The sequence below is a fragment of the Coregonus clupeaformis genome, chromosome 30 (assembly GCF_020615455.1).
Source record: "Coregonus clupeaformis isolate EN_2021a chromosome 30, ASM2061545v1, whole genome shotgun sequence".
Classification (NCBI taxonomy): Eukaryota; Metazoa; Chordata; class Actinopteri; order Salmoniformes; family Salmonidae; genus Coregonus; species Coregonus clupeaformis.
In genome coordinates, this window is record NC_059221.1 from 50,337,985 (window position 1) to 50,364,787 (window position 26,803).

The window sequence follows — 26,803 nt, forward strand, 5'->3', positions numbered from 1 at the left end:
GAAACAGAGCAGTACCTTCTCCTCCATACAGCTAGACTGACCATAACAGCTGAAACAGAGCAGTACCTTCTCCATACAGCTAGACTGACCATAACAGCTGAAACAGAGCAGTACCTTCTCCATACAGCTAGACTACCCATAACATCTGAAACAGAGCAGTACCTTCTCCATACAGCTAGACTGCCCATAACAGCTGAAACAGAGCAGTACATTCTCCTCCATACAGATAGACTGACCATAACAGCTGAAATAGAGCAGTACCTTCTCCTCCATACAGCTAGACTGACCATAACAGCTGAAAGAGAGCAGTACCTTCTCCTCCATACAGCTAGACTGACCATAACAGCTGAAACAGAGCAGTACCTTCTCCTCCATACAGCTAGACTGACCATAACAGCTGAAACAGAGCAGTACCTTCTCCATACAGCTAGACTAACCATAACAGCTGAAACAGAGCAGTACCTTCTCCTCCATACAGCTAGACTGACCATAACAGCTGAAACAGAGCAGTACCTTCTCCATATAGCTAGACTGACCATAACAGCTGAAACAGAGCAGTACCTTCTCCATACAGCTAGACTGACCATAACAGCTGAAACAGAGCAGTACCTTCTCCATACAGCTAGACTGACCATAACAGCTGAAACAGAGCAGTACCTTCTCCTCCATACAGCTAGACTGACCATAACAGCTGAAACAGAGCAGTACCTTCTCCTCCATACAGCTAGACTGACCATAACAGCTGAAACAGAGCAGTACCTTCTTCTCCATACAGCTAGACTGACCATAACAGCTGAAACAGAGCAGCACCTTCTCCTCCATACAGCTAGACTGACCATAACAGCTGAAACAGAGCAGTACCTTCTCCTCCATACAGCTAGACTGACCATAACAGCTGAAACAGAGCAGTACCTTCTCCTCCATACAGCTAGACTGACCATAACAGCTGAAACAGAGCAGTACCTTCTCCATACAGCTAGACTGACCATAACAGCTGAAACAGAGCAGTACCTTCTCCTCCATACAGCTAGACTGACCATAACAGCTGAAACAGAGCAGTACCTTCTCCATGCAGCTAGACTGACCATAACAGCTGAAACAGAGCAGTACCTTCTCCATACAGCTAGACTGACCATAACAGCTGAAACAGAGCAGTACCTTCTCCACCATACAGCTAGACTGACCATAACAGCTGAAACAGAGCAGTACCTTCTCCATACAGCTAGACTGACCATAACAGCTGAAACAGAGCAGTACCTTCTCCTCCATACAGCTAGACTGACCATAACAGCTGAAACAGAGCAGTACCTTCTCCTCCATACAGCTAGACTGACCATAACAGCTGAAACAGAGCAGTACCTTCTTCTCCATACAGCTAGACTGACCATAACAGCTGAAACAGAGCAGCACCTTCTCCTCCATACAGCTAGACTGACCATAACAGCTGAAACAGAGCAGTACCTTCTCCTCCATACAGCTAGACTGGCCATAACATCTGAAACAGAGCAGTACCTTCTCCTCCATACAGCTAGACTGACCATAACAGCTGAAACAGAGCAGTACCTTCTCCATACAGCTAGGCTGACCATAACAGCTGAAACAGAGCAGTACCTTCTCCTCCATACAGCTAGACTGACCATAACAGCTGAAACAGAGCAGTACCTTCTCCTCCATACAGCTAGACTGACCATAACAGCTGAAATAGAGCAGTACCTTCTCCTCCATACAGCTAGACTGACCATAACAGCTGAAACAGAGCAGTACCTTCTCCATACAGCTAGACTGACCATAACAGCTGAAACAGAGCAGCACCTTCTCCTCCATACAGCTAGACTGACCATAACATCTGAAACAGAGCAGTACCTTCTCCTCCATACAGCTAGACTGACCATAACAGCTGAAACAGAGCAGTACCTTCTCCATACAGCTAGACTGACCATAACAGCTGAAACAGAGCAGTACCTTCTCCATACAGCTAGACTGACCATAACAGCTGAAACAGAGCAGTACCTTCTCCATACAGCTAGACTACCCATAACATCTGAAACAGAGCAGTACCTTCTCCATACAGCTAGACTGACCATAACAGCTGAAACAGAGCAGTACCTTCTCCTCCATACAGCTAGACTGACCATAACAGCTGAAACAGAGCAGTACCTTCTCCATACAGCTAGACTGACCATAACAGCTGAAACAGAGCAGTACCTTCTCCATACAGCTAGACTGACCATAACAGCTGAAACAGAGCAGTACCTTCTCCACCATACAGCTAGACTGACCATAACAGCTGAAACAGAGCAGTACCTTCTCCTCCATACAGCTAGACTGACCATAACAGCTGAAACAGAGCAGTACCTTCTCCTCCATACAGCTAGACTGACCATAACAGCTGAAACAGAGCAGTACCTTCCTCCATACAGCTAGACTGACCATAACAGCTGAAACAGAGCAGTACCTTCTTCTCCATACAGCTAGACTGACCATAACAGCTGAAACAGAGCAGTACCTTCTCCTCCATACAGCTAGACTGACCATAACAGCTGAAATAGAGCAGTACCTTCTCCTCCATACAGCTAGACTGACCATAACAGCTGAAACAGAGCAGTACCTTCTCCATACAGCTAGACTGACCATAACAGCTGAAACAGAGCAGCACCTTCTCCTCCATACAGCTAGACTGACCATAACAGCTGAAACAGAGCAGTACCTTCTCCATACAGCTAGACTGACCATAACAGCTGAAACAGAGCAGTACCTTCTCCATACAGCTAGACTGACCATAACAGCTGAAACAGAGCAGTACCTTCTCCACCATACAGCTAGACTGACCATAACAGCTGAAACAGAGCAGTACCTTCTCCTCCATACAGCTAGACTGACCATAACAGCTGAAACAGAGCAGTACCTTCTCCTCCATACAGCTAGACTGACCATAACAGCTGAAACAGAGCAGTACCTTCTCCTCCATACAGCTAGACTGACCATAACAGCTGAAACAGAGCAGTACCTTCTTCTCCATACAGCTAGACTGACCATAACAGCTGAAACAGAGCAGTACCTTCTCCTCCATACAGCTAGACTGGACCATAACAGCTGAAATAGAGCAGTACCTTCTCCTCCATACAGCTAGACTGACCATAACAGCTGAAACAGAGCAGTACCTTCTCCATACAGCTAGACTGACCATAACAGCTGAAACAGAGCAGTACCTTCTCCTCCATACAGCTAGACTGACCATAACAGCTGAAACAGAGCAGTACCTTCTCCTCCATACAGCTAGACTGACCATAACAGCTGAAACAGAGCAGTACCTTCTCCTCCATACAGCTAGACTGACCATAACAGCTGAAACAGAGCAGTACCTTCTCCATACAGCTAGACTGACCATAACAGCTGAAACAGAGCAGTACCTTCTCCATACAGCTAGACTGACCATAACAGCTGAAACAGAGCAGTACCTTCTCCTCCATACAGCTAGACTGACCATAACAGCTGAAACAGAGCAGTACCTTCTCCTCCATACAGCTAGACTGACCATAACAGCTGAAACAGAGCAGTACCTTCCTCCATACAGCTAGACTGACCATAACAGCTGAAACAGAGCAGTACCTTCTCCATACAGCTAGGCTGACCATAACAGCTGAAACAGAGCAGTACCTTCTCCTCCATACAGCTAGACTGACCATAACAGCTGAAACAGAGCAGTACCTTCTCCTCCATACAGCTAGACTGACCATAACAGCTGAAAGAGCAGTACCTTCTCCTCCATACAGCTAGACTGACCATAACAGCTGAAACAGAGCAGTACCTTCTCCATACAGCTAGACTGACCATAACAGCTGAAACAGAGCAGCACCTTCTCCTCCATACAGCTAGACTGACCATAACAGCTGAAACAGAGCAGTACCTTCTCCTCCATACAGCTAGACTGACCATAACAGCTGAAACAGAGCAGTACCTTCTCCTCCATACAGCTAGACTGACCATAACAGCTGAAACAGAGCAGTACCTTCTCCATACAGCTAGGCTGACCATAACAGCTGAAACAGAGCAGTACCTTCTCCTCCATACAGCTAGACTGACCATAACAGCTGAAACAGAGCAGTACCTTCTCCTCCATACAGCTAGACTGACCATAACAGCTGAAACAGAGCAGTACCTTCTCCATACAGCTAGGCTGACCATAACAGCTGAAACAGAGCAGTACCTTCTCCTCCATACAGCTAGACTGACCATAACAGCTGAAACAGAGCAGTACCTTCTCCTCCATACAGCTAGACTGACCATAACAGCTGAAATAGAGCAGTACCTTCTCCTCCATACAGCTAGACTGACCATAACAGCTGAAACAGAGCAGTACCTTCTCCATACAGCTAGACTGACCATAACAGCTGAAACAGAGCAGCACCTTCTCCTCCATACAGCTAGACTGACCATAACAGCTGAAACAGAGCAGTACCTTCTCCTCCATACAGCTAGACTGACCATAACAGCTGAAACAGAGCAGTACCTTCTCCTCCATACAGCTAGACTGACCATAACAGCTGAAACAGAGCAGTACCTTCTCCATACAGCTAGGCTGACCATAACAGCTGAAACAGAGCAGTACCTTCTCCTCCATACAGCTAGACTGACCATAACAGCTGAAACAGAGCAGTACCTTCTCCACCATACAGCTAGACTGACCATAACAGCTGAAACAGAGCAGTACCTTCTCCATACAGCTAGACTGACCATAACAGCTGAAACAGAGCAGCACCTTCTCCTCCATACAGCTAGACTGACCATAACAGCTGAAACAGAGCAGTACCTTCTCCATACAGCTAGACTGACCATAACAGCTGAAACAGAGCAGTACCTTCTCCATACAGCTAGACTGACCATAACAGCTGAAACAGAGCAGTACCTTCTCCTCCATACAGCTAGACTAACCATAACAGCTGAAACAGAGCAGTACCTTCTCCATACAGCTAGACTAACCATAACAGCTGAAACAGAGCAGTACCTTCTCCTCCAAACATTATCTAGCTGCTTTGCTTTAGTCTTAGCCTGTGTACATGGCTGACAATGACCAATGTTACAACCATTAGTTTACACTCATTGTGTGTATCTGGAGAGGGATAAAATGTGTGTGTGTGTGTGTGTGTGTGTGTGTGTGTGTGTGTGTGTGTGTACCTGGGCCGTGAGAACAGGAACGGTCTCTAGAGATCCTCTGTGTTTTTCCACTTCTTCCTTCAGCTTGTCAATCAAGTCCTGCTTCAGAGCCAACGCTCTCTCTGCCTCCTCCAGACGACCACACATGTCTCCCCCCTACAGACACACATTACATATGGTGTTATTAGTTACTGTTGTCTCTTCCTGTCATACAGACACACATTACAGCAGTTACATCATGTCTTGTATTGGTGTGTAGCTCAAAGGTATGAAGCATAGCTAGCCCCCCCCATCTGCCACCCCGCCTCTGCCACCCGCCTCTGCCCGCCTCTGCCGCTCTGCCCCCCTCCCTCTGCCACCCCTCCCCCCATCTGCACCCCCTCCCCCATCTGCACCCGCCTCTGCCCCCCGCCTCTGCCCCCTCCCCCTCTGCCACCCCCTCCCCCCATCTGCACCCCCCTTGCCACACACACCTCAGTCTTGAGTTTGGAGTCGTAGTCCTTAAACAGACAGGTGTAGGCATGCTGCAGCTGAGCCAGTTTCCTCCTGGAAGACAGAGAGGTAAGAAGGACAAGTGTTATTAGAAGAACAATACATGTGGATTATTGGTCAGTCTTCAGGGCGGTCTCTAGGTTCTGTGTGTGTGTACCTCTCTTCAGTAATAACCAGTCGGTCAGTCTTCAGGGCGGTCTCTAGGTTCTGTGTGTGTGTACCTCTCTTCAGTAATAACCAGTCGGTCAGTCTTCAGGGCGGTCTCTAGGTTGTGTGTGTGTGTACCTCTCTTCAGTAATAACCAGTTGGTCAGTCTTCAGGGCGGTCTCTAGGTTCTGTGTGTGTGTACCTCTCTTCAGTAATAACCAGTCGGTCAGTCTTCAGGGCGGTCTCTAGGTTGTGTGTGTGTGTACCTCTCTTCAGTAATAACCAGTTGGTCAGTCTTCAGGGCGGTCTCTAGGTTCTGTGTGTGTGTGTACCTCTCTTCAGTAATAACCAGTCGGTCAGTCTTCAGGGCGGTCTCTAGGTTCTGTGTCTGCAGCAGTAGCTTGTCTACCGTCACAGAGTGCTGCTTCCGCTGTTGTTCCATCTCTCTCTCTGATGCTGCCAACGCCTCCAGAGCACTGCTCAGCCTGCGCGCACACACACACACACACACACACACACACACACACACACTAGGGGTGTGAACGTTTAAACAAAGTTGAGGAAATCCCTGACTGACCGAAAAGCCTGTGTGTTTTGCCTCGACAAAATCAAAATCCCAGTTATCACAACAAGAAGAGTCTCCACCACTACTAAGTTGTGGTTAAGTTCGGAGAAATGGCAGATAAAGGCCAGTGACAGCAGCAAAGTCCTGTAAAGTGAGAAGGACATGCAAACTTTGCGAGGTGGAATTGAGGTGCAGTATTGGTAATACAGGTGCAATGATGAACCACCTGAAAAGGGGACGTACATTGACCACCTGAAAGGGGACGTACATTGACCACCTGAAAGGGGGACGCACATTGACCACCTGAAAGGGACGCACATTGACCACCTGAAAAGGGGACGCACATTGACCACCTGAAAGGGGGACGCACGTTGACCACCTGAAAAGGGACGCACATTGACCACCTGAAAGGGGACGCACGTTGACCACCTGAAAGGAGACGCACATTGACCACCTGAAAGGAGACGCACATTGACCACCTGAAAGGAGACGCACATTGACCACCTGAAAAGGGGACGCACATTGACCACCTGAAAGGGGGACGTACATTGACCACCTGAAAGGGGACGCACATTGACCACCTGAAAAGGGGACGCACATTGACCACCTGAAAAGGGGACGCACATTGACCACCTGAAAGGGGACGTACATTGACCACCTGAAAGGGGACGTACATTGACCACCTGAAAGGGGACGTACATTGACCACCTGAAAAGGGGACGTACATTGACCACCTGAAAAGGGGGACGCACGTTGACCACCTGAAAAGGGACGCACATTGACCACCTGAAAGGGGACGTACATTGACCACCTGAAAGGGGACGTACATTGACCACCTGAAAAGGGGACGTACATTGACCACCTGAAAAGGGGGACGCACGTTGACCACCTGAAAAGGGACGCACATTGACCACCTGAAAGGGGACGCACGTTGACCACCTGAAAGGGGACGCACATTGACCACCTGAAAGGGGACGTACATTGACCACCTGAAAGGGGACGTACATTGACCACCTGAAAAGGGGACGTACATTGACCACCTGAAAGGGGACGCACATTGACCACCTGAAAGGGGACGCACGTTGACCACCTGAAAAGGGACGCACATTGACCACCTGAAAGGGGACATACATTGACCACCTGAAAGGGGACGCACATTGACCACCTGAAAAGGGACGCACATTGACCACCTGAAAGGGGACGTACATTGACCACCTGAAAGGGGACGTACATTGACCACCTGAAAAGGGGACGTACATTGACCACCTGAAAAGGGGGACGCACGTTGACCACCTGAAAGGGGACGCACATTGACCACCTGAAAGGGGGACGCACATTGACCACCTGAAAGGGGACGTACATTGACCACCTGAAAGGGGACGCACATTGACCACCTGAAAAGGGACGCACATTGACCACCTGAAAGGGGACGTACATTGACCACCTGAAAGGGGACGTACATTGACCACCTGAAAAGGGGACGTACATTGACCACCTGAAAGGGGACGCACATTGACCACCTGAAAGGGGACGCACATTGACCACCTGAAAGGGGACGTATATTGACCACCTGAAAAGGGACGTACATTGACCACCTGAAAGGGGACGCACATTGACCACCTGAAAGGGGACGCACATTGACCACCTGAAAGGGGACGCACATTGACCACCTGAAAGGGGACGTACATTGACCACCTGAAAGGAGACGCACATTGACCACCTGAAAGGGGACGTACATTGACCACCTGAAAGGAGACGCACATTGACCACCTGAAAGGGGGACGCACATTGACCACCTGAAAAGGGGACGCACATTGACCACCTGAAAAGGGGACGCACATTGACCACCTGAAAGGAGACGCACATTGACCACCTGAAAGGGGACGTACATTGACCACCTGAAAAGGGGACGTACATTGACCACCTGAAAGGGGACGCACATTGACCACCTGAAAAGGAGACGCACATTGACCACCTGAAAGGGGACGCACATTGACCACCTGAAAGGAGACGCACATTGACCACCTGAAAAGGGGACGTACATTGACCACCTGAAAGGGGACGCACATTGACCACCTGAAAAGGAGACGCACATTGACCACCTGAAAGGGGACGCACATTGACCACCTGAAAGGGGGACGCACATTGACCACCTGAAAAGGGGACGTACATTGACCACCTGAAAGGGGACGTACATTGAGTCCCAAACTGTTGCTAGCAGCTGCACTGTGAATTCACGTGGAATTTTATTAATTTTCTTATTGGTTTTAAAAATGGACAAAATGGCAGTTTAAACGTTAAGAAAGTCTTTCCATTCGTCACATCCCTACCACATGTACACATTCTAAACAAACATAACATGGGTTTGGGACCCGGGTTGTCTGCATGCCCGTGCTGTGTGAGCTCACTGAGATAGCTAAAGCTATTGGTTAACACATACTAGGGCTGGGTGATATGGCCAACATATCATAGCACAGTATTTGTTAATTTTTTACAGTATGAGACAGTATTTGATGTTTTTGAATAATAAAAGTTGTAAATGTGCTTTATGAGTAGTGTGTGGCCCTAGTGTGGCAACACATACATTCTAAATGATTTCAAAAATGGCTCTTCCCCCATACTGATTGTTTTATACTGTTCAATCAAACCTCAACCAAAAGTTGGAATATACTGGGCCCTTGGAATACAGTGTTGTTTGACATGACAACGAATGAAAAAGCCAAGGAGGGGTTATTGTGACAGGGTAGGAACCAAAGTGTTGGTCAGTGTTTCCCAGTGGACCCTAATTCATGTTACATTAAATGTTCTCTCTCACTATAGCTTTGGATGTAGCTAAAATATTCATGCTTCGCCGATTCCTCTGTGATATACACAAACAGGCTGACCTAGACCGTCACTGGCACCAGGCTGTATTAGCTAGCTAGCTACGTTTGCTCTGACTCAGTACATTTAGCAAGCTAGTTAGAGATTAGCATTAGCAGCTAAAACTATTTATTTTAGCCACAACTTGCTGAGAAAATACCAACTAGCTGTTTGCAGACGGTAAGATACACAAACTAATAGTGGAATTATAGAACACTTGTGGATTTCTATTAAGACGCATCGTTGTCACCAACATCTGTAGCATAATAATAATAATAATAATAATAATAATAATAAGCCATTTAGCAGACGCTTTTATCCAAAAGTGTGTATGGGTGGTCCCGGGTATTGAACCCACTACCTTGGCGTTACAAGCGCCGTGCTCTACCAGCTGAGCTACAGAGGACCACAGCACTGTATCTGCAGCACTGACCAGGCAGCACTGACCAGGCAGACTGACCATGCAGACTGACCAGGCAGACTGACCATACAGACTGACCATGCAGCACTGACCATACAGCACTGACCAGGCAGACTGACCATGCAGCACTGACCAGGCAGACTGACCAGGCAGACTGACCATGCAGCACTGACCATGCAGACTGTCACTGAGTGGTTGTTGTGACTCAAACACTGCCCTTCTTTAGTGCCAGGGGCTTGGTGGAAAGAGAGAGGGAGGGAGAGAGAGAGAGAGAGAGAGAGAGAGAGAGGGGGAGAGAGAGGGGGAGAGGGAGAGAGACAGAGACAGAGACAGAGAGAGAGAGAGAGAGAGAGAGAGAGAGGGGGAGAGAGAGAGAGAGAGAGAGAGAGAGAGAGAGAGAAAGAGAGAGAGAGAGAGAGAGAGAGAGAGAGAGAGAGAGGGGGAGGGGGAGAGAGAGAGAGAGAGAGAGAGAGAGAGAGAGAGAGAGAGAGAGAGAGATAGAGGGACAGAGGGACAGAGGGACAGAGGGACAGAGGGACAGAGGGACAGAGGGACAGAGGGACAGAGGGACAGAGGGACAGAGGGACAGAGGGACAGAGGGACAGAGAGAGAGAGAGAGAGAGAGAGAGAGAGAGAGAGAGAGAGAGAGAGAGAGAGAGAGAGAGAGAGAGAGAGAGAGAGAGAGAGAGAGAGAGAGAGAGAGAGAGGGAGAGAGAGAGAGGGGGGAGAGGGACAGAGAGAGACAGAGAGAGAGAGAGCGAGAGAGAGAGAGAGAGACAGAGAGAGAGGGAGAGAGAGCGAGAGAGAGAGAGAGAGAGACAGAGAGAGGGGGAGAGAGAGAGGGAGAGAGAGAGACAGAGAGAGCGAGAGAGAGAGAGAGAGGGGGAGAGGGAGAGAGACAGAGAGAGAGACAGAGAGTGCCAGGGGCTTGGTGTTTGTGGAAAGAGAGAGGGAGGAAGAGGGAGAGAGAACTCAAGTAGCAAACGGAGCGAACTATAAAAACTGACATTATTACATGCAGCGGAGTGGCGTATCACATTTAACAAACCGAACTGAAATACCGTTACACAAGGTAAAGTAAAAACCCAACCCGGTCCGTGCATCAGTACCGGTATGTAGTAAAATACGGTAAACCGCCCAGCCATAACACACGTTGACGTACTTGTCGTCCAGTATGTTGCGGTCCTGCTGGCTCCGGTCCAAACAGCTCTGTCTCTCTCTCAGTTCTCCCAGGAGAGATGTCACCTGGGCCTTCAGCGCCTCGCCATCCTTAGCCAGCTACACACACACAGATAGTACTGAAAGGGCCATGCAGTAGGACTCAGTGTTACTTGTGTAATGAGTGCAGTGTGTGTGTGTGTGTGTGTGTGTGTGTGTGTGTGTGTGTGTGTAGTGAGTGCAGTGTGTGAGTGAGTGTAGTGAGTGCAGTGTGTGTGTAGTGAGTGCAGTGTGTGTGTAGTGAGTGCAGTGTGTGTGTAGTGAGTGCAGTGTGTGTGTGTAGTGAGTGCAGTGTGTGTGTGTAGTGAGTGCAGTGTGTGTGTGTAGTGAGTGCAGAGTGTTTGTGTAGTGAGTGCAGAGTGTTTGTGTGTACCTGGGTACAGTCCTTGTCCTTCTGTTTAAGCAGCACTTCAGTTCTGTCTCTCTGAGCTGAACTCTTCTGGAGGGAATCTAATTTCTCCTGCAGCTCTCTGTACCTACACACACACACACACACACACACACACACACACAGGAACAACACACACACAGGAACATATTTAGGATCACAGTTCATAACAGCTACAAGGCAAAATAGTGAGACACGTGTACACACACACACACACACACACAGGAACATATTTAGGATCACAGTTCATAACAGCTACAAGGCAAAATAGTGAGACACGTGTACACACACACACACACACTGACCTGCCCTGCGTGGCTTGTAGTTGCTCGGTGAGTTTGGCCAGGTGGGAGCTGAGGAGACAGGAGGCAGAAACATCAGCACACTGCAGGAAGTGATGATGACTGTGAGGAAATTATGTCATACCTGTCAGAGGAGGGCGGGGCATCGGAACGCTGAACAGTTTCCTCGGTAACACCACAACTCTAAGGAACACAATTGTATCCTTCAATACAACTTCCATTTTTAAGCTATAATTTCTTCAATTTTTGCATAGAAAGACCCTAACACACCACACACACACCAGTTTGGTTCTGAGTTGCTCAACCGAGCGACGAAGGTAGTCTCTCTCCCTCTCTCCCTCCTCCCTCTCTCCCTCCAGCTCTTCATTCCTCCTCCTCAGATCTCTCATCCCTTCTTCCAACTTCTCTTTGTGGGTCTTCAGCAGCTGGAGAAAGTCGTTCCCTCCTCCTGTGGGCTAGAGAAAGAGACCGGAGGTTGAAAGAGAAATAGTATATCCCCACGTTGCTATAGAAGCAACAGCTTCTCTGAATACAAGCTCGTATTAAACTGAAAGAAGGAAGGAGGGAGCAAAAGAAGGAAAAACAAAGGATGGGTTGTAAAGCATATCGCTTCAGGTTAACCATTTGTTACACACAGAGAGAGATGGAGGGGAGAGATGGAGGGGACACAGAGAGAGATGGAGGGGAGAGATGGAGGGGACACAGAGAGAGATGGAGGGGAGAGATGGAGGGGACTCTTCACCCTGCACGCACACACATTTGTTTTACTATCCTTGTGGATACCAAAAATGTATTCCAATAAAAAAATCCTATTTTACCTAACCCCCTAAAATAGCCTTTTTCCTTAGCTGTGTTCGAATACCCATACTGACTGCACTAACCGTACTATCTGTGACATGAATTGAGTATATAGTATGCTTATTGGTCATAGTATGGATATAGTTAGTATGCCAAAATGTTCCTGGATGTCTTACTAAATTCACCAAAATACGACGTATCCAAACAGTGGACACTATTTCCATTCTTTTAGGGCCCGTAATGCAACGTTTTCAGATTTGAAGAAAATGGCGGAAAACATGCAGCCGAAGTCCGACGAGAGCGGATACAAATTCATTGCTTTAACTAATTATGACAAATGTTAAGAAAATGTTGAGCAATGTAATATAGTAATGACTTTTCAAATAAGTTACGTTACGTTGGCTGACAATTTGTTAGCGACGCTATCCTTACGAACCACATAGCATTACAGCAGTATGTACCGCTATGTTAGTAGTTACCTAACGTTAGTTGGTTACTAATACATCGAACTTGCCGGGCAGCATATTAACTATCTGCTATCTAACTATCCAACGTTTATTGACTTGATTATTCACATCATTCTTAGCCAAGTGGTACAGTCATTGTGCGTTTCAATGGACATAGTTAATTCTGGCTATCTACTCCGATTTCAGAGCACTCTCGTCTGAGTGTGCCAGAGAGCAGAATAACTGAGGAATTTACGAACGTCGGCAAGAAAAAGCGTCATTAAATGATTGCCAGCAGCACAGTTAGTCACCAACGCTCTGGATAGCATGAAAACAGCCTAACCAGCTCTGCTAGGGCGAGTAAAATGGTCAGAGTGAGGTTCTCTCATTTGTGTCTAGAAGTAGCAAGCCAACGTTAGCCAGTTAGCTTGGGTGCTTGACTGTCGTTGAACGCTCGGATCAACCCTGACGCTCCGAGAGCGAAACGCTCAGAATTTACTAACTGACAATCTGACAACGCTCTGGATTTACGAACGCCCAGAGCGCACACTGGCACTCCAGATTGAACAAACCCACCCGAAATCGTAAAAAGTCTAGCTAGTCATTTGTTATGCTAGCAAGAGGTTGCATAGCAACAGCATCAACTTCCGGTAGACAGGCGAAGCGCTAGTACGCTCAACTAACTGAAACTGATACTGTTCGTTTACAGTATACTTTACACACACACAGAACGACCAAACACACTCCCCTTTACACACACACAGAACGACCAAACACACTCCCCTTTACACACACACAGAACGACCAAACACACTCCCCTTTACACACACACAGAACGACCAAACACACTCCCCTTTACACACACACAGAACGACCAAACACACTCCCCTTTACACACACACAGAACGACCAAACACACTCCCCTTTACACACACACAGAACGACCAAACACACTCCCCTTTACACACACACAGAACGACCAAACACACTCCCCTTTACACACACACAGAACGACCAAACACACTCCCCTTTACACACACACAGAACGACCAAACACACTCCCCTTTACACACACACAGAACGACCAAACACACTCCCCTTTACACACACACAGAACGACCAAACACACTCCCCTTTACACACACACAGAACGTAAAAACAAGCGAGCATACTCACGGAATATCTCCCTCTCTTACAAAAGTATGTGGACACCCCTTGAAATTAGTGTATTCTGCTATTATTTCAGCCACACCCGTTGCTGACAGGTGTATGAAATCGAGCACACAGCCATACAATCTCTATAGACAAACATTGGCAGTAGATTGGCCTTACTGAAGAGCTCAGTGACTTTCAACGTGGCACCGTCATAGGATGCCACCTTTCCAACAAGTAAAGTGCTAGAGCTGTCGAATGCAAGTGCTGTTATTGTGAAGTGGAAACGTATACTAATTTGAAGGGGTGTCCACATACATACACTGCATTCGGAAAGTATTCAGACCCCTTGACCTTTTCCACATTTTGTTACGTTACAGCCTTATTCTAAAAAATATTAAATAACTTTTTTTCCTCATCAATCTACACACAATACCTCAATGACAAAGCGAAAAAAAAGCTTTGTAGAAATTTTTGCAAATGTATTACAATTTTAAAACAAAAATACCTTATTTACATAAGTATTCAGATCCTTTATCATTTTGTGAACCGCTATGAAGGAATGGTATAGACATTTATTTTTGTATTTTTAAACTAGAAATTACAGCTTTCTAAAGTATCTTGTTACAAAATACATTGGAGGGTAGTTCAGCCCAGTGTAATACAACATACAAAATACTCAGAAGTAATTAAAATACGTATTTCAACATGTAACATACAGTTCATTAGGAAAGTATTCAGACCCCTTCCCTTTTTCCACATTTAGTTAAGTTACAGACTTATTCTAAAATTGATTAAATTCATATTTTTCCTCATCAGTCTACACACAATAGCCCATAATGACAAAGTCAAAACAGGTCAATACATTTCTAAAAATCTGTTTTTGCTTTGTCATTATGGGGTATTGTGTGTAGATTGATGAGGGGAAAAAACAAATTAATCTACAGTTGAAGTCGGAAGTTTACATACATTTAGGTTGGAGTCATTAAAACATGTTTTTCAACCACTCCACAAATTTCTTGTTAACAAACTATAGTTTTGGCAAGTCGGTTAGGACAACTACTTTGTGCATGACACAAGTAATTTTTCCAACAATTGTTTACAGACAGATTATTTCACTTATAATTCACTGTATCACAATTCCAGTGGGTCAGAAGTTTACATACACTAAGTTGACTGTGCCTTTAAACAGCTTGGAAAATTCCAGAAAATGATGTCATGGCTTTAGATAGGCTAATTGACATCATTTGAGTCAATTGGAGGTGTACCTGTGGATGTATTTCAAGGCCTACCTTCAAACTCAGTGCCTCTTTGCTTGACATCATGGGAAAAGAAAAATAAATCAGCCAAGACCTCAGAAAATAAATTGCAGACCTCCACAAGTCTGGTTCATCCTTGGGAGCAATTTCCAAACACCTGAATGTACCACGTTCATCTGTACAAACAATAGTACGCAAGTATAAACACCATGGGACCACGCAGCCGTCACACCGCTCAGGAAGGAGACGCGTTCTGTCTCCTACAGATGAACGTACTTTGGTGCGTAAAGTGCAAATCAATCCCAGAACAACAGCAAAGGACCTTGTGAAGATGCTGGAGGAAACAGGTACAAAAGTATCTATATCCACAGTAAAACAAGTCCTATATCGACATAACCTGAAAGGCCGCTCAGCAAGGAAGAAGCCACTGCTCCAAAACCGCCATAAAAAAGCCAGACTACGGTTTGCAACTGGACATGGGGACAAAGATCGTACTTTTTGGAGAAATGTCCTCTGGTCTGATGAAACAAAAATAGAACTGTTTGGCCATAATGACCATCGTTATGTTTGGAGGAAAAAGGGGGTTGCTTGCAAGCCGAAGAACACCATCCCAACCGTGAAGCACGGGGGTGGCAGCATCATGCTGTGGGGGTGCTTTGCTGCAGGAGGGAATGGTGCACTTCACAAAATAGATGGCATTATGAGGAAGGAAAATTAGGTGGATATATTGAAGCAACATCTCAAGACATCAGTCAGGAAGTTAAAGCTTGGTCGCAAATGGGTCTTCCAAATGGACAATGACCCCAAGCATACTTCCAAAGTTGTGGCAAAATGGCTTAAGGACAACAAAGTCAAGGTATTGGAGTGGCCATCACAAAGCCCTGACCTCAATCCTATAGAAAATGTGTGGGCAGAACTGAAAAAGCATGTGTGAGCAAGGAGGCCTACAAACCTGACTCAGTTACACCAGCTCTGTCAGGAGGAATGGGCCAAAATTCACCCAACTTATTGTGGGAAGCTTGTGAAAGGCTACCCGAAACGTTTCACCCAAGTTAAACAATTTAAAGTCAATGTTACCAAATACTAATTTGTGTATGTAAACTTCTGACCCACTGGGAATGTGATGAAAGAAATAAAAGCTGAAATAAATCATTCTCTCTACTATTATTCTGACATTTCACATTCTTAAAATAAAGTGGTGATCCTAACTGACCTAAGACAGGGAATTTTTACTAGGATTAAATGTCAGGAATTGTGAAAAACTGAGTTTAAATGTATTTGGCTAAGGTGTATGTAAACTTCCGACTTCAACTGTATCTATATCCATCCCTCAATCTATCTGTACTGACCAGAGAGGATGCCATCGGTCCGTTGGTCTCCGAGCTCTTCTTCTCCTGGTCCCCTCCCCTCCTCTCATCCGAGCTCTTCTTCTCCTGGTCCCCTCCCCTCCTCTCCCCAGCAAGAATTCCGTTAGAGCTGGAGCTGGAGGCCTGGCTGGGGCCGTTGACCAGCAGGCCTTGGTCAGCTCCAGGGTTGGAGGGGCTGGCCAGGCTGGTGAGGCTGTGGTTCTCCCTGGCCAGTCTCTCCACTAGAGCCCGGGCCTCCTGGAAACGACAGCTGAGGAACTCCCTCTCTTCTCTAGACCTCCGCTGCCATCCCTCCATCTCCTCACAGCGCTCACGCAGGGCCTGGTTGCTGCGCCGCAACGCCTCTACACACACACACACAGAAATAGCATTAATAAAACAACCACACACACATACAATCTGTGCATCATTGTGGATACAAATAAAATATGTGTCTGTGTGTCCTACCTCGGAGCTGCTGGTTGTCTCCCAGTAGTCTAGTCACCACCTCATTGGCTGCCAGCTCAGCAGGAACCTGAAGAGCCACGCCCCCCTCGTCCCCCGCCATCTCCCACTGCAGGGCTACGTCTGCCTGGGGCTGCACCATGCTGCTGAACATTATGCATCCTTATTATCCCATTGACCCATGGTTTAGTCGACAAAAGCAATGATGCAACAACAAAAATCATTGCAACATGTCTAATGGAAACGGCATTTGGAGAAATGTTCTAAAAGACAGACACCATTTCTATACGTTTGACGGGTGATATTTTTATTTTGTCTCAACTTTCTTTATTGCGACAATAACTGATGATTGCCGAATACTTTTGATGGTACGCGATGTCATCACGTAACTATAAGTTCCACTCCACATTTAATTCTAAATGCCTAATTCTTGCAAAATCATTATTTTTATAGTTAAAAAAATTATTGTCCTGACTTCCAAGAATGCCAGAATTGCTTCGCCTTGCTTTTCTGGTTGGCTGGCAAGTTTCACCATCCAATTATTTCAGATCTACATGATTGCAAGTTTCACCATGGCGATACATTGACACATGAGAATTATTTGATTTTGGCAAATATTAGGCTGGACAATAGAATGAAAAGGTTATTTATTTATTTAAAAATGTCTTCTGGCTGTTTAAATCGGCCACATCTTGAAAAAGAGGACAGGGACATGCGTTTTGTTTAGGTTTTACACCTTTCAAAAAAAAAAAAAAAAAGTTAATCATGCAAATAAAAAGTTTAACTTTGATAGCTATGCGCCAGCCATCACTAGCACTGTGGATCACCACAACAGGCAAACAGTGAGCTTGCTCACGAAGTAGCTGTAACCTTGTTAATAATAAGTTACATGAGGTAAACCTAGAGGGTTAACGTGGGCAGGTCTCATTGCCAGTAATAGCAACGCAGGCATTGTGACAATGGGCTGGGAATAGAGCGTTTGGAAGGCGAGTTGGTTCCACGGTGCTCAATAGAACTAATAGGAGCTGGCAGGGTGAAAAATGCCCTAAAATATGACCTGTTTTTTCGCGATTACTTCAAAACTACTGCAAGCAGCTGGGACATATAGTAATATTTTTTTAACTGGGCTCCATTTCGAATGGAATTAACTAGTTATCAGAAAAAAACCGTTAAAAATGTCATTTGTCCAGCCTACAAATATTAGTCAATTAATGCTATCCATGCTGGCTTTTTCTGGCTACATGAGACATGAGTTAGGAGGGCATACAGGCTTTCGCCAATGTATTTATGGTCAATTTGTCTAAATGTGTAATGGAAACACTTCAACCACTCCATTTTTATTCAACACTGTACTGCAGGTAAAACGTTGTTGTGTGTCGTCATTACGTCCAGTTGGTTTTTATCAACACAACATTTGGTTAAATGGAAACGCGCCCTAGCAGCCAACTGTCGCATCTATTTTCTATAAGAACTTAATAAATGTCGACGACAACAATTAAAATAGTTAATGGAAAACATAGCTCGGAGTCCGCTCGGAGCTAGCTAGGTTACTTTCACTTTCGCTTCTAGTTCCATCATGGTGGTTTGTGATTATTTGTATTTATTTAACCTAACTAGGCAAGTCAGTTAAGAACAAATTATTATTTACAATGACGGCCTACCCCGGACGCCACCCTATGGGACTCCCAATCACGGCCGGATTGTGATCCAGCCTGGAACCGAACCCGGGTCTGTTTGACGCCTCTATCACTGAGATGTTGCGCCACTCGGGAGCCCTATATATCTAGTTAGCTAACCTATCTTTACTTAGCAAGTTACCCGCTAACTACAGACCGTGTAGCTAATGACATTCTCAACACGGTCAGCTCGCTTGCCAACCATTTGCAAGTCAACCAGTCATATAAAGCCTATAACTAGAAAGCCGTCAACAACACCGTTCATTTGGTTAGGTTAGCTAGACTGTGACTAGCTAGCTAGCTAACATGGCTAATTCGGGCTAGCCATGACCATCACGTCAGCTAGTTAGCACAACAAGTGGCCAGCCAATGACATGTTTAGCTAACTTGATGTCAAGAAAAGCTTACCTTTTCTCTATAGCTCTCGACGTAGTTAGCCAGTTAATTAACCTAGCTAGCTCTGGTTTGATTGTCGCAGACCAAGCGTATTTCCGTAACTGACACCAACTCTTACGTTGTGTTTCTATTCAAATCTTGTAAAATAATCTCCAGCGATAAGGTCCCTTGACATTATGCTAAAGTATCTTTCTGCTGTCAAAGCGACACTGACTGAGCTAGTTTGCGCCAGGAATTCCCCCTTCCTACTTCCGCACTGAGAGAGAGATAGATGACATCTTCTTCGATGAGGTTTAATGGCGGTTGGCGTCCAATAAATGTTGCATTACCGCCTCCTACAAGACTGGAGTATAACTCCCTTATACTTTGCTTTAAAAAAAAAAAAAAAAAAGACCCTGCCGTCTAACACTACTCATTTTTTTTTTTTTTACAAAATTAAAATACCATACTCCACTATTTAAATCTATTTAGTCCTACTTCAGGCCAACAGGATGGGACACCGCCACTTAACACACCCTGTAACTCTTCTGACGTCAAGTCTCGCACACCCAAATACCTCTCTGCAGCTGCCACCACAACATCTATTTTCTGCGATTTACATTCCATCCCTGCAGTACAGTTGATAACCATTGCTATAAATGCCAAAAAATGCAATCTTACTAAAACATATATCACTTGTTGTCCTATCCCTCTGTACTGGTACATATCTACTACTCCCACAACTCCTCTCCTTCTACTTTCTTCACTGCCTCAGCAAATGACAACTTCTGCACTACTCTAACCCTGGAAACCTAAACCTTCATCTCTCGCACTGGACATTAAAAGTTACCCTCGTGGAAAATTACACATTACTGTTTAATACAATTACATACTGTGCAAAACAGGACAGATAAGCGCAGTCTCATCTGGGCTCAGTGAATGTATGTTTGAGAATTGACCATGAAAGCTGATTATGGTTCAGAAATGGAACTTTGCATATAATCAAGCATTTAAAAAATCTATTTTACATACCAGCTCTAAAGTCTGCTGTAATGTTTTCACGGTTCGACAGAAGCTCCTGATACGGTGGGACTGGCGGTGCGTCTGGAAGAGAAGCTTTTAACACAACAACTCTACCGTCCACTGGCACCTCAATGTTTGCACGTTACATCTGTACCGTCTCCCAATTGACCAGTGAATAATAAGGTATAGGCATGAATTATCCCACAAAACATTCACATCATTTACATTTTCGTCATTTAGCAGACGCTCTTATCCAGAGCGACTTACAAATTGGTGCATTCAACTTCTGATAGCCAGTGGGACAACCACTTTATTTATTTTATGGGGGGTGTGGGGGAGGGGGGGTAGAAGGATTACTTTATACTATTCCAGGTATTCCTTAACATAACATCAGGCAAGTTAATTACACTAACAGTTCAAATGAGAGTATATCAGATACATAGATGACCTGCTCCCTTCATGAACATGAAGCAGCTTATTTCCCAGGTGTTGTCTGGTGTAGTACACTCCATGGATACATGGTTTATTTTGTTCTTTTTCTTGAGGCTGAGTGGTGGCCAATAACAGATGTCATCTTTGATCCATACTTGTGGAACTACTGCATATGACTGGTTATTTTCATCCAGGAACTGAACTATGGCTTCATGACCTAAAGACAGCAGAGAGAGAGGGACAACTAAGCATAAAGACCACTTACAATTTTAAAAAACGAATAATAATTACACTACAATCACACAGTACCCAGTGAAAGTCTAAGATATTTACCTTGTGAGAGGCAAACAGAAACAAACAGGGCTATACCATGTCTACAAGACTGAGAAACATCTAATGATTCATTGTGTGTGATTCATAATGACAGACTAAAGATAACTATAACTATATACTATATACTATATACCATAACTATATACTGTAACTATATTTATATACTATAACTATATACTATATAAAATAACTACAGTGAGGGAAAAAAGTATTTGATCTCCTGCTGATTTTGTACGTTTGCCCACTGACAAAGAAATGATCAGTCTATAATTTTAATGGTAGGTTTATTTGAACAGTGAGAGACAGAATAACAACAAAAAATCCAGAAAAACGGATGTCAAAAATGTTATAAATTGATTTGCATTTTAATGATTTTCCCTCACTGTATATACTATGACAATATACAGTTGAAGTCGGAAGTTTACATACACCTTAGCCAAATACATTTAAACTCAGTTTTTCACAATTCCTGACATTTAATCCTAGTAAAAATTCCCTGTCTTAGGTCAGCTAGGATCACCACTTTATTTTAAGAATGTGAAATGTCAGAATAATTGTAGAGAGAATGATTTATTTCAGCTTTTATTTCTTTCATCACATTCCCAGTGGGTCAGAAGTTTACATACACAAATTAGTATTTGGTAGCATTGACTTTAAATTGTTTAACTTGGGTGAAACGTTTCGGGTAGCCTTTCACAAGCTTCCCACAATAAGTTGGGTGAATTTTGGCCCATTCCTCCTGACAGAGCTGGTGTAACTGAGTTAGGTTTGTAGGCCTCCTTGCTCGCACACGCTTTTTCAGTTCTGCTCACAAATTATAGGATTGAGGTCAGGGCTTTGTGATGGCCACTCCAATACCTTGACTTTGTTGTCCTTAAGCCGTTTTGCCACAACTTTGGAAGTATGCTTGGGGTCATTGTCCATTTGGAAGACCCATTTGCGACCAAGCTTTAACTTCCTGACTAATGTCTTGAGATGTTGCTTCAATATATCCACATAATTTTCCTTCCTCATGATACCATCTATTTTGTGAAGTGCACCAGTCCCTCCTGTAGCAAAGCACCCGCACAGCATGATGCTGCCACCCCTGTGCTTCACGGTTGGGATGGTGTTCTTCGGCTTGCAAGCTCCCCCCTTTTTCCTCTTAAAAGGAAACGATGGTCATTATGGCCAAACAGTTCTATTTTTGTTTCATCAGACCAGAGGACATTTCTCCAAAAAGTACGATCTTTGTCCCCACGTGCAGTTGCAAACCGTAGTCGGTGTTCTTGCCATGAGCCGAATATGCCCAGAACTCTCTCCGTCACTCCTCCACTAACCTAACGCCATTTGGTCCGCTCCAGGAGTCTGAGGTGCAGGAGGTCCCTCCGTCCCCTCTGGACATCGAGGGGGCTCCGGCGTACTCCGTCCGTTCCATCCTGGATCGAGACATCGGGTGGGGGGCCTTCAGTACCTCGTGGAGTGGGAGGGGTACGGTCCGGAGGAGCGGTGCTGGGTCCCGGTGAAGGATATCCTCGATCCCTCCCTGTTGCGGGATTTCCACCGTCAGCATCCGGCTCGCCCTGCTCCGCGTCCTCCTGGTCGTCTCCTGGTCGTCCCCGAGGCCGGTGTCTGTGCGCTGCTGGAGCTGTGGGTCAAGGGGGGGTACTGTCACGACTTCCTCCGAGGCTGCCTCCTCTCCTTGTTCGGGCAGCCTCATCAGGACCTGTATAAGTGTTCCCTCTGCCCCCTTGTCTTTGTGTGTGATTGTTTATTGTGGAGGAGAGAGAAGTTCGGTGGAGCTCCATGTATTTTGTATCGCCGGGAATATTTCCCTGTGTGCCTTGCAAAACAGGCGCACTGGAGTGTTTTTACGCATTACTGCGTAACTCTGTGGTTCAGAATAAATCCTGTTATTCTGTGATTTACCCTCCTGCGCCTGACTCCTTCAAAATTATCTCATCACAGTAGCGGAGTGACTTTTGCTTCCCTTCAGGCCTGAGGGCACACACTTTCTAGTACGCTTAAGTTGAAGATATGGCAAATAGGAGTGGCAATATCGTCCACTATTACCCTCAGTCATTTTCTATCCAAGTTGTCAGACCCCGTTGGCTTGTCATTGTTGATAGACAACAATTTTTTCAGCTCTTCCACACTCACTTTACGGAATTCAGAATTACAATTCTTGTCTTCCATAATTTGGTCAGATATACTTGGATGTGTAGTGTCAGTGTTTGTTGCTGGCATGTCATGTCTAAGTTTGGTAATTTTGCCAATGAAAAAATATCATTAAAGTAGTTGGCAATATCAGTCGGTTTTGTAATGAATGAGCCATCTGATTCAATAAATGATGGAGCTGAGTTTGGCTTTTTTCCCAAAACTTAACTGAAGGCGCTCCAAAGCTTTTTGACGATGGACAACGCGCTGGAGTCTCACGTGAGCGTTGCTCCACACTTCTTCTGCGTACCGGAACCACTCATCGACCGCAGGAGCTTTGGTCCACGGAGCCAGGGCCGGCTGAAAACCCAGAACCCAGAACACACTGGAAGGGTGTCAACCCAGTGGAGGAGTGACTTAGCGAGTTCTGGGTATACTCTGCCCATGGAAGGAATCGTGCCCACTCACCCTGCCGGTCCTGACAGTGACCGTAAAGACGGGACAGAGCATCAGCCTTGGTGTTCTTAGAAACTGGGTGATAGGTCAGCGTGAAGTCAAACCTTGTGAAGAAAAGGGCCCACCTTGCATGGTGCGGATTCAGCCTCCTCGCTGTCCGTATGTACTCCAGGTTTCCGATGGTCGGTGAGAATGACGAACGGTTCCTTGGCGCCCTCCAGCCAGTGTCTCCACTCCTCTAATGACAACTTCACCGCCAGGAGCTCACGATCACCGACGTCGTAATTACTCTCTGCAGGGGACACTTTCTTAGAGTAAAATGCACATGGGTACTGTTAGATTAATTTGGATTTTAAGAATAATGACTAAAGGATTTCACCCCAAATACAGTATAAATGTTAGAATTATCATGTAGTGTCAACCCACTAACAGAGGGGGCGGTACTAAACATTCAAGGGTGAAGGGGAAGGCGGAAACTGTTTAGAAAAGCCACCTAAAGGTGGGAGGAGTCAAGTTCAGGAGGTATAAAATCGTATGTTTGTGTTTTTGGCGTCAGAGCTCTCCATGAATAAATATACAGATAATACTTGTGGGTTGTGGACCTTGAATCATTAATGATTAAAACCAGAGCCTTACAACCTCTGGTAATGATTCAAGCTTAGGTTGAATTAGAGATAGAAATTCACATGACAGGTACAACTTCTGTGGGTTACCCTGTCGTTGAGACAGAACTGCCCCCACACCTACCTCTGACGCGTCCACCTCCACCACAAAGGATGTTGTGGGATCTGGGGCGGAGGTGAAACATCCTTTGAGTAGACAGAAGGCCTCATCGGCTGCTGGGCTCCACACCATCCTACGGGGCCCTCCTTTAAGGAGAGAGGTGAGAGGAGAGGCGACAGAGCTGAATTTCCTGATGAAGCGGCTGTAGAAGTTGGCAAACCCTAAAAACCGTTGTAACCCCTTTATGGTGGTTGGAACTGGCCATGAACTGACTGCATCTACCTTCTTGTCGTCCATCCTCACCCCCTGCGGGCTGATTTGGTAGCCTAAGAAGGAGACAGTCCTCTGGTGGAATTGGCACTTCTCAGCCTTGACGAACAGGTGGTTGGTGAGGAGGCATTCCAAGACTGCTCGAACGTGAATGATGTGATCGTCCAAGGTAGCCGAGTAGATAAGGATGTCATCGATATACACGACCACCTGACGGCCGAGCATGTCCCTGAACACCTCGTTAACGAATGCCTGGAACACTGACGGAGCATTGGCTAAGCCAAGTACTCATAGTGACCAGACACTGTGCTAAATGCCGTCTTCCACTCATCCCCCTCCCGGATGCGGATGAGATTGTATGCACTCCGCACGTCCAGTTTGGTAAAGAACCGGGCCCCGTGGAGCTGCTCGATGGCTGACGGCACCAATGGGAGAGGGTACCGATACTTTGTGGTGATTTCGTTGAGTCCTCTATAGTCAACGCAGGGACGTAACCCTCCATCCTTCTTGGCCACGAAGAAGAAACCAGCCGACGCCGGGGAGGTGGACGTGCGGATGAAGCCTTGTTGGAATCCTCCAGGGCCTGGGTCCCAGCCACCGACAGAGGGTAGATGCGTCCGCGCGGAGGCAGGTCGATGGCACAGTCCCAGGGGCGATGAGGAGGAAGACAGGTGGCGCGGGTCTTGGAGAATACCTCCTGCAGGTCCTGGTATACCTCCGGGATGTTGGGCAACCACAGGACTCTCAACCAACGTGGAACGACAGGGGACAGGGAAGCAGGTCCTCCGGCATTCGGGTGAGAGTCTGTAATTCTCATTCTCGACCATGAGATGGTAGGGTTGTGGTGTTGAAGCCAAGGGAGGAAGAGGATGATCTTGTGGTAATGAAGAAGGGAATGTTCTCCTGATGAATGGACTCCACGGTGAGGGTGAGTGGTTGAGTGATGTGGGTGACTGTTCCGGATCCTAAAGGCCGACTATCCAGGGCTTGAACCGGAAAAGGAGAGGAGAGACGGTATGAGTTGATGTTAATAAATGAGGCAAGAGTCTGGTCAATAAAGTACCCCCAGGGCACCAGAATCCACTAACGCTGTAGACACACTACATGAGGGACAGTCAGATAGTGTAATGGACACCAAAAAGAGCCTAGTAGACAGTGATGAAGGGAGTGGAAGATCACGTGACCGTCCCTCTGCTCTTGTGGATCCTGGATTCGGACATGCCAGACACCTCTGGAGCTTGTGCCCTCCTTGTCCACAGTACAGACAGAGCCCCAGCTGTATCCATCTGCTGCACTCTGCCGCAGGGAGACGAGTGACCCCTACCTCCATGGGTTCAGACTCTGATTCCAAGTGTTCACTGAGGGAGGGAGAGAAGCGATGAGAGTCCCGGCGCTCCTGAAGTAGGTTATCCAGATGGATGGCAATCGCAATGAGTGCGTCCACGGTGAGGTTGTCGTCTCGACAGGCCAGTTCCGTCTGGATCTCTTCACACAAACCTCTTCTAAATACCGTACGAAGCGCCGGCTCATTCCATTCACTGGATGCTTCTACTGTCCGAAAGGTGAGTGCGTACTCAGCAGCCGTCTGGTTCCCCTGCCATAATTGCAGTAGCCGCTCACCTCCCTCTCTGCCCTCCGGGGGATGATCAAAGGTACATTTAAACAGAGCCATGAACCCCTCATAAGAATCAAGCTCCTCCTCTCCACTCTCCCAGACGGCCGTAGCCCATTCCAACGCCCGCTCAGTCAGCAGAGAAATCACTGTGGCAACCTTGGACCTCTCGGTGGTGGGAGCTCCCCTCTGATGCGAAAAATAGAGGGAGCACTGAAGTAGGAAGCCACGGCATTTGGATGGTGTACCGTCATATTTACCCGGGAGGGATAAATGGGCATCGCTGACCTGAGCAGATTTTTGAATGGGCTGATGTGCTGGCTCATTGGCTCAACTGGTTGTAGAGTATGAAGACAATGCCTCCCGGGTGTGTTCGAGACGTTGCACACTGTGAAGAACCTCCTCCATAGCCGATCCCAGTTGTGCCAGCTGGTCATGGTGTTGACGTAGAAGATAACCCCGTTCAAATCAAATCAAATTTTATTGGCCACATGCGCCGAATACAACAGGTGCAGACATTACAGTGAAATGCTTACTTACAGCCCTTAACCAACAGTGCATTTATTTTTAATAAAAAAGTAAAATAAAACACAACAAAAAAGTGTTGAGAAGAAAAGAGCAGAAGTAAAATAAAATAATAGTAGGGAGGCTATATATACAGGGTACCGGTGCAGAGTCAATGTGCGGGGGCACCGGCTAGTTGAGGTAGTTGAAGTAATATGTACATGTGGGTAGAGTTAAAGTGACTATGC

The 26,803-nt window shown here is 46.2% G+C and overlaps 1 protein-coding gene across 2 annotated transcripts in view; it reads right to left on the reverse strand.

The window, feature by feature from the left end:
* LOC121555481 (NF-kappa-B essential modulator) overlaps positions 1 to 19,382 on the reverse strand; it is a 51,746-nt gene extending 32,364 nt beyond the window's left edge. The window contains exons 1-11 of one of the 2 annotated variants that reach the window (XM_045209652.1): positions 19,100 to 19,382; positions 17,019 to 17,158; positions 16,554 to 16,915; positions 11,831 to 12,004; positions 11,674 to 11,732; positions 11,553 to 11,600; positions 11,233 to 11,335; positions 10,804 to 10,919; positions 6,126 to 6,278; positions 5,628 to 5,700; positions 5,176 to 5,310 (exon numbers count right to left, since the gene is read on the reverse strand). In XM_045209652.1, the coding sequence (XP_045065587.1) occupies positions 5,176 to 5,310; positions 5,628 to 5,700; positions 6,126 to 6,278; positions 10,804 to 10,919; positions 11,233 to 11,335; positions 11,553 to 11,600; positions 11,674 to 11,732; positions 11,831 to 12,004; positions 16,554 to 16,915; positions 17,019 to 17,157 (1,362 nt within the window). In that variant the 5' untranslated portion in view covers position 17,158; positions 19,100 to 19,382. Of the gene's footprint in view, positions 1 to 5,175; positions 5,311 to 5,627; positions 5,701 to 6,125; positions 6,279 to 10,803; positions 10,920 to 11,232; positions 11,336 to 11,552; positions 11,601 to 11,673; positions 11,733 to 11,830; positions 12,005 to 16,553; positions 16,916 to 17,018; positions 17,162 to 19,099 lie in introns of both variants that reach the window. The other variant, XM_045209651.1, reaches the window with a different exon arrangement.
* Positions 19,383 to 26,803: the final 7,421 nt, after the last annotated feature.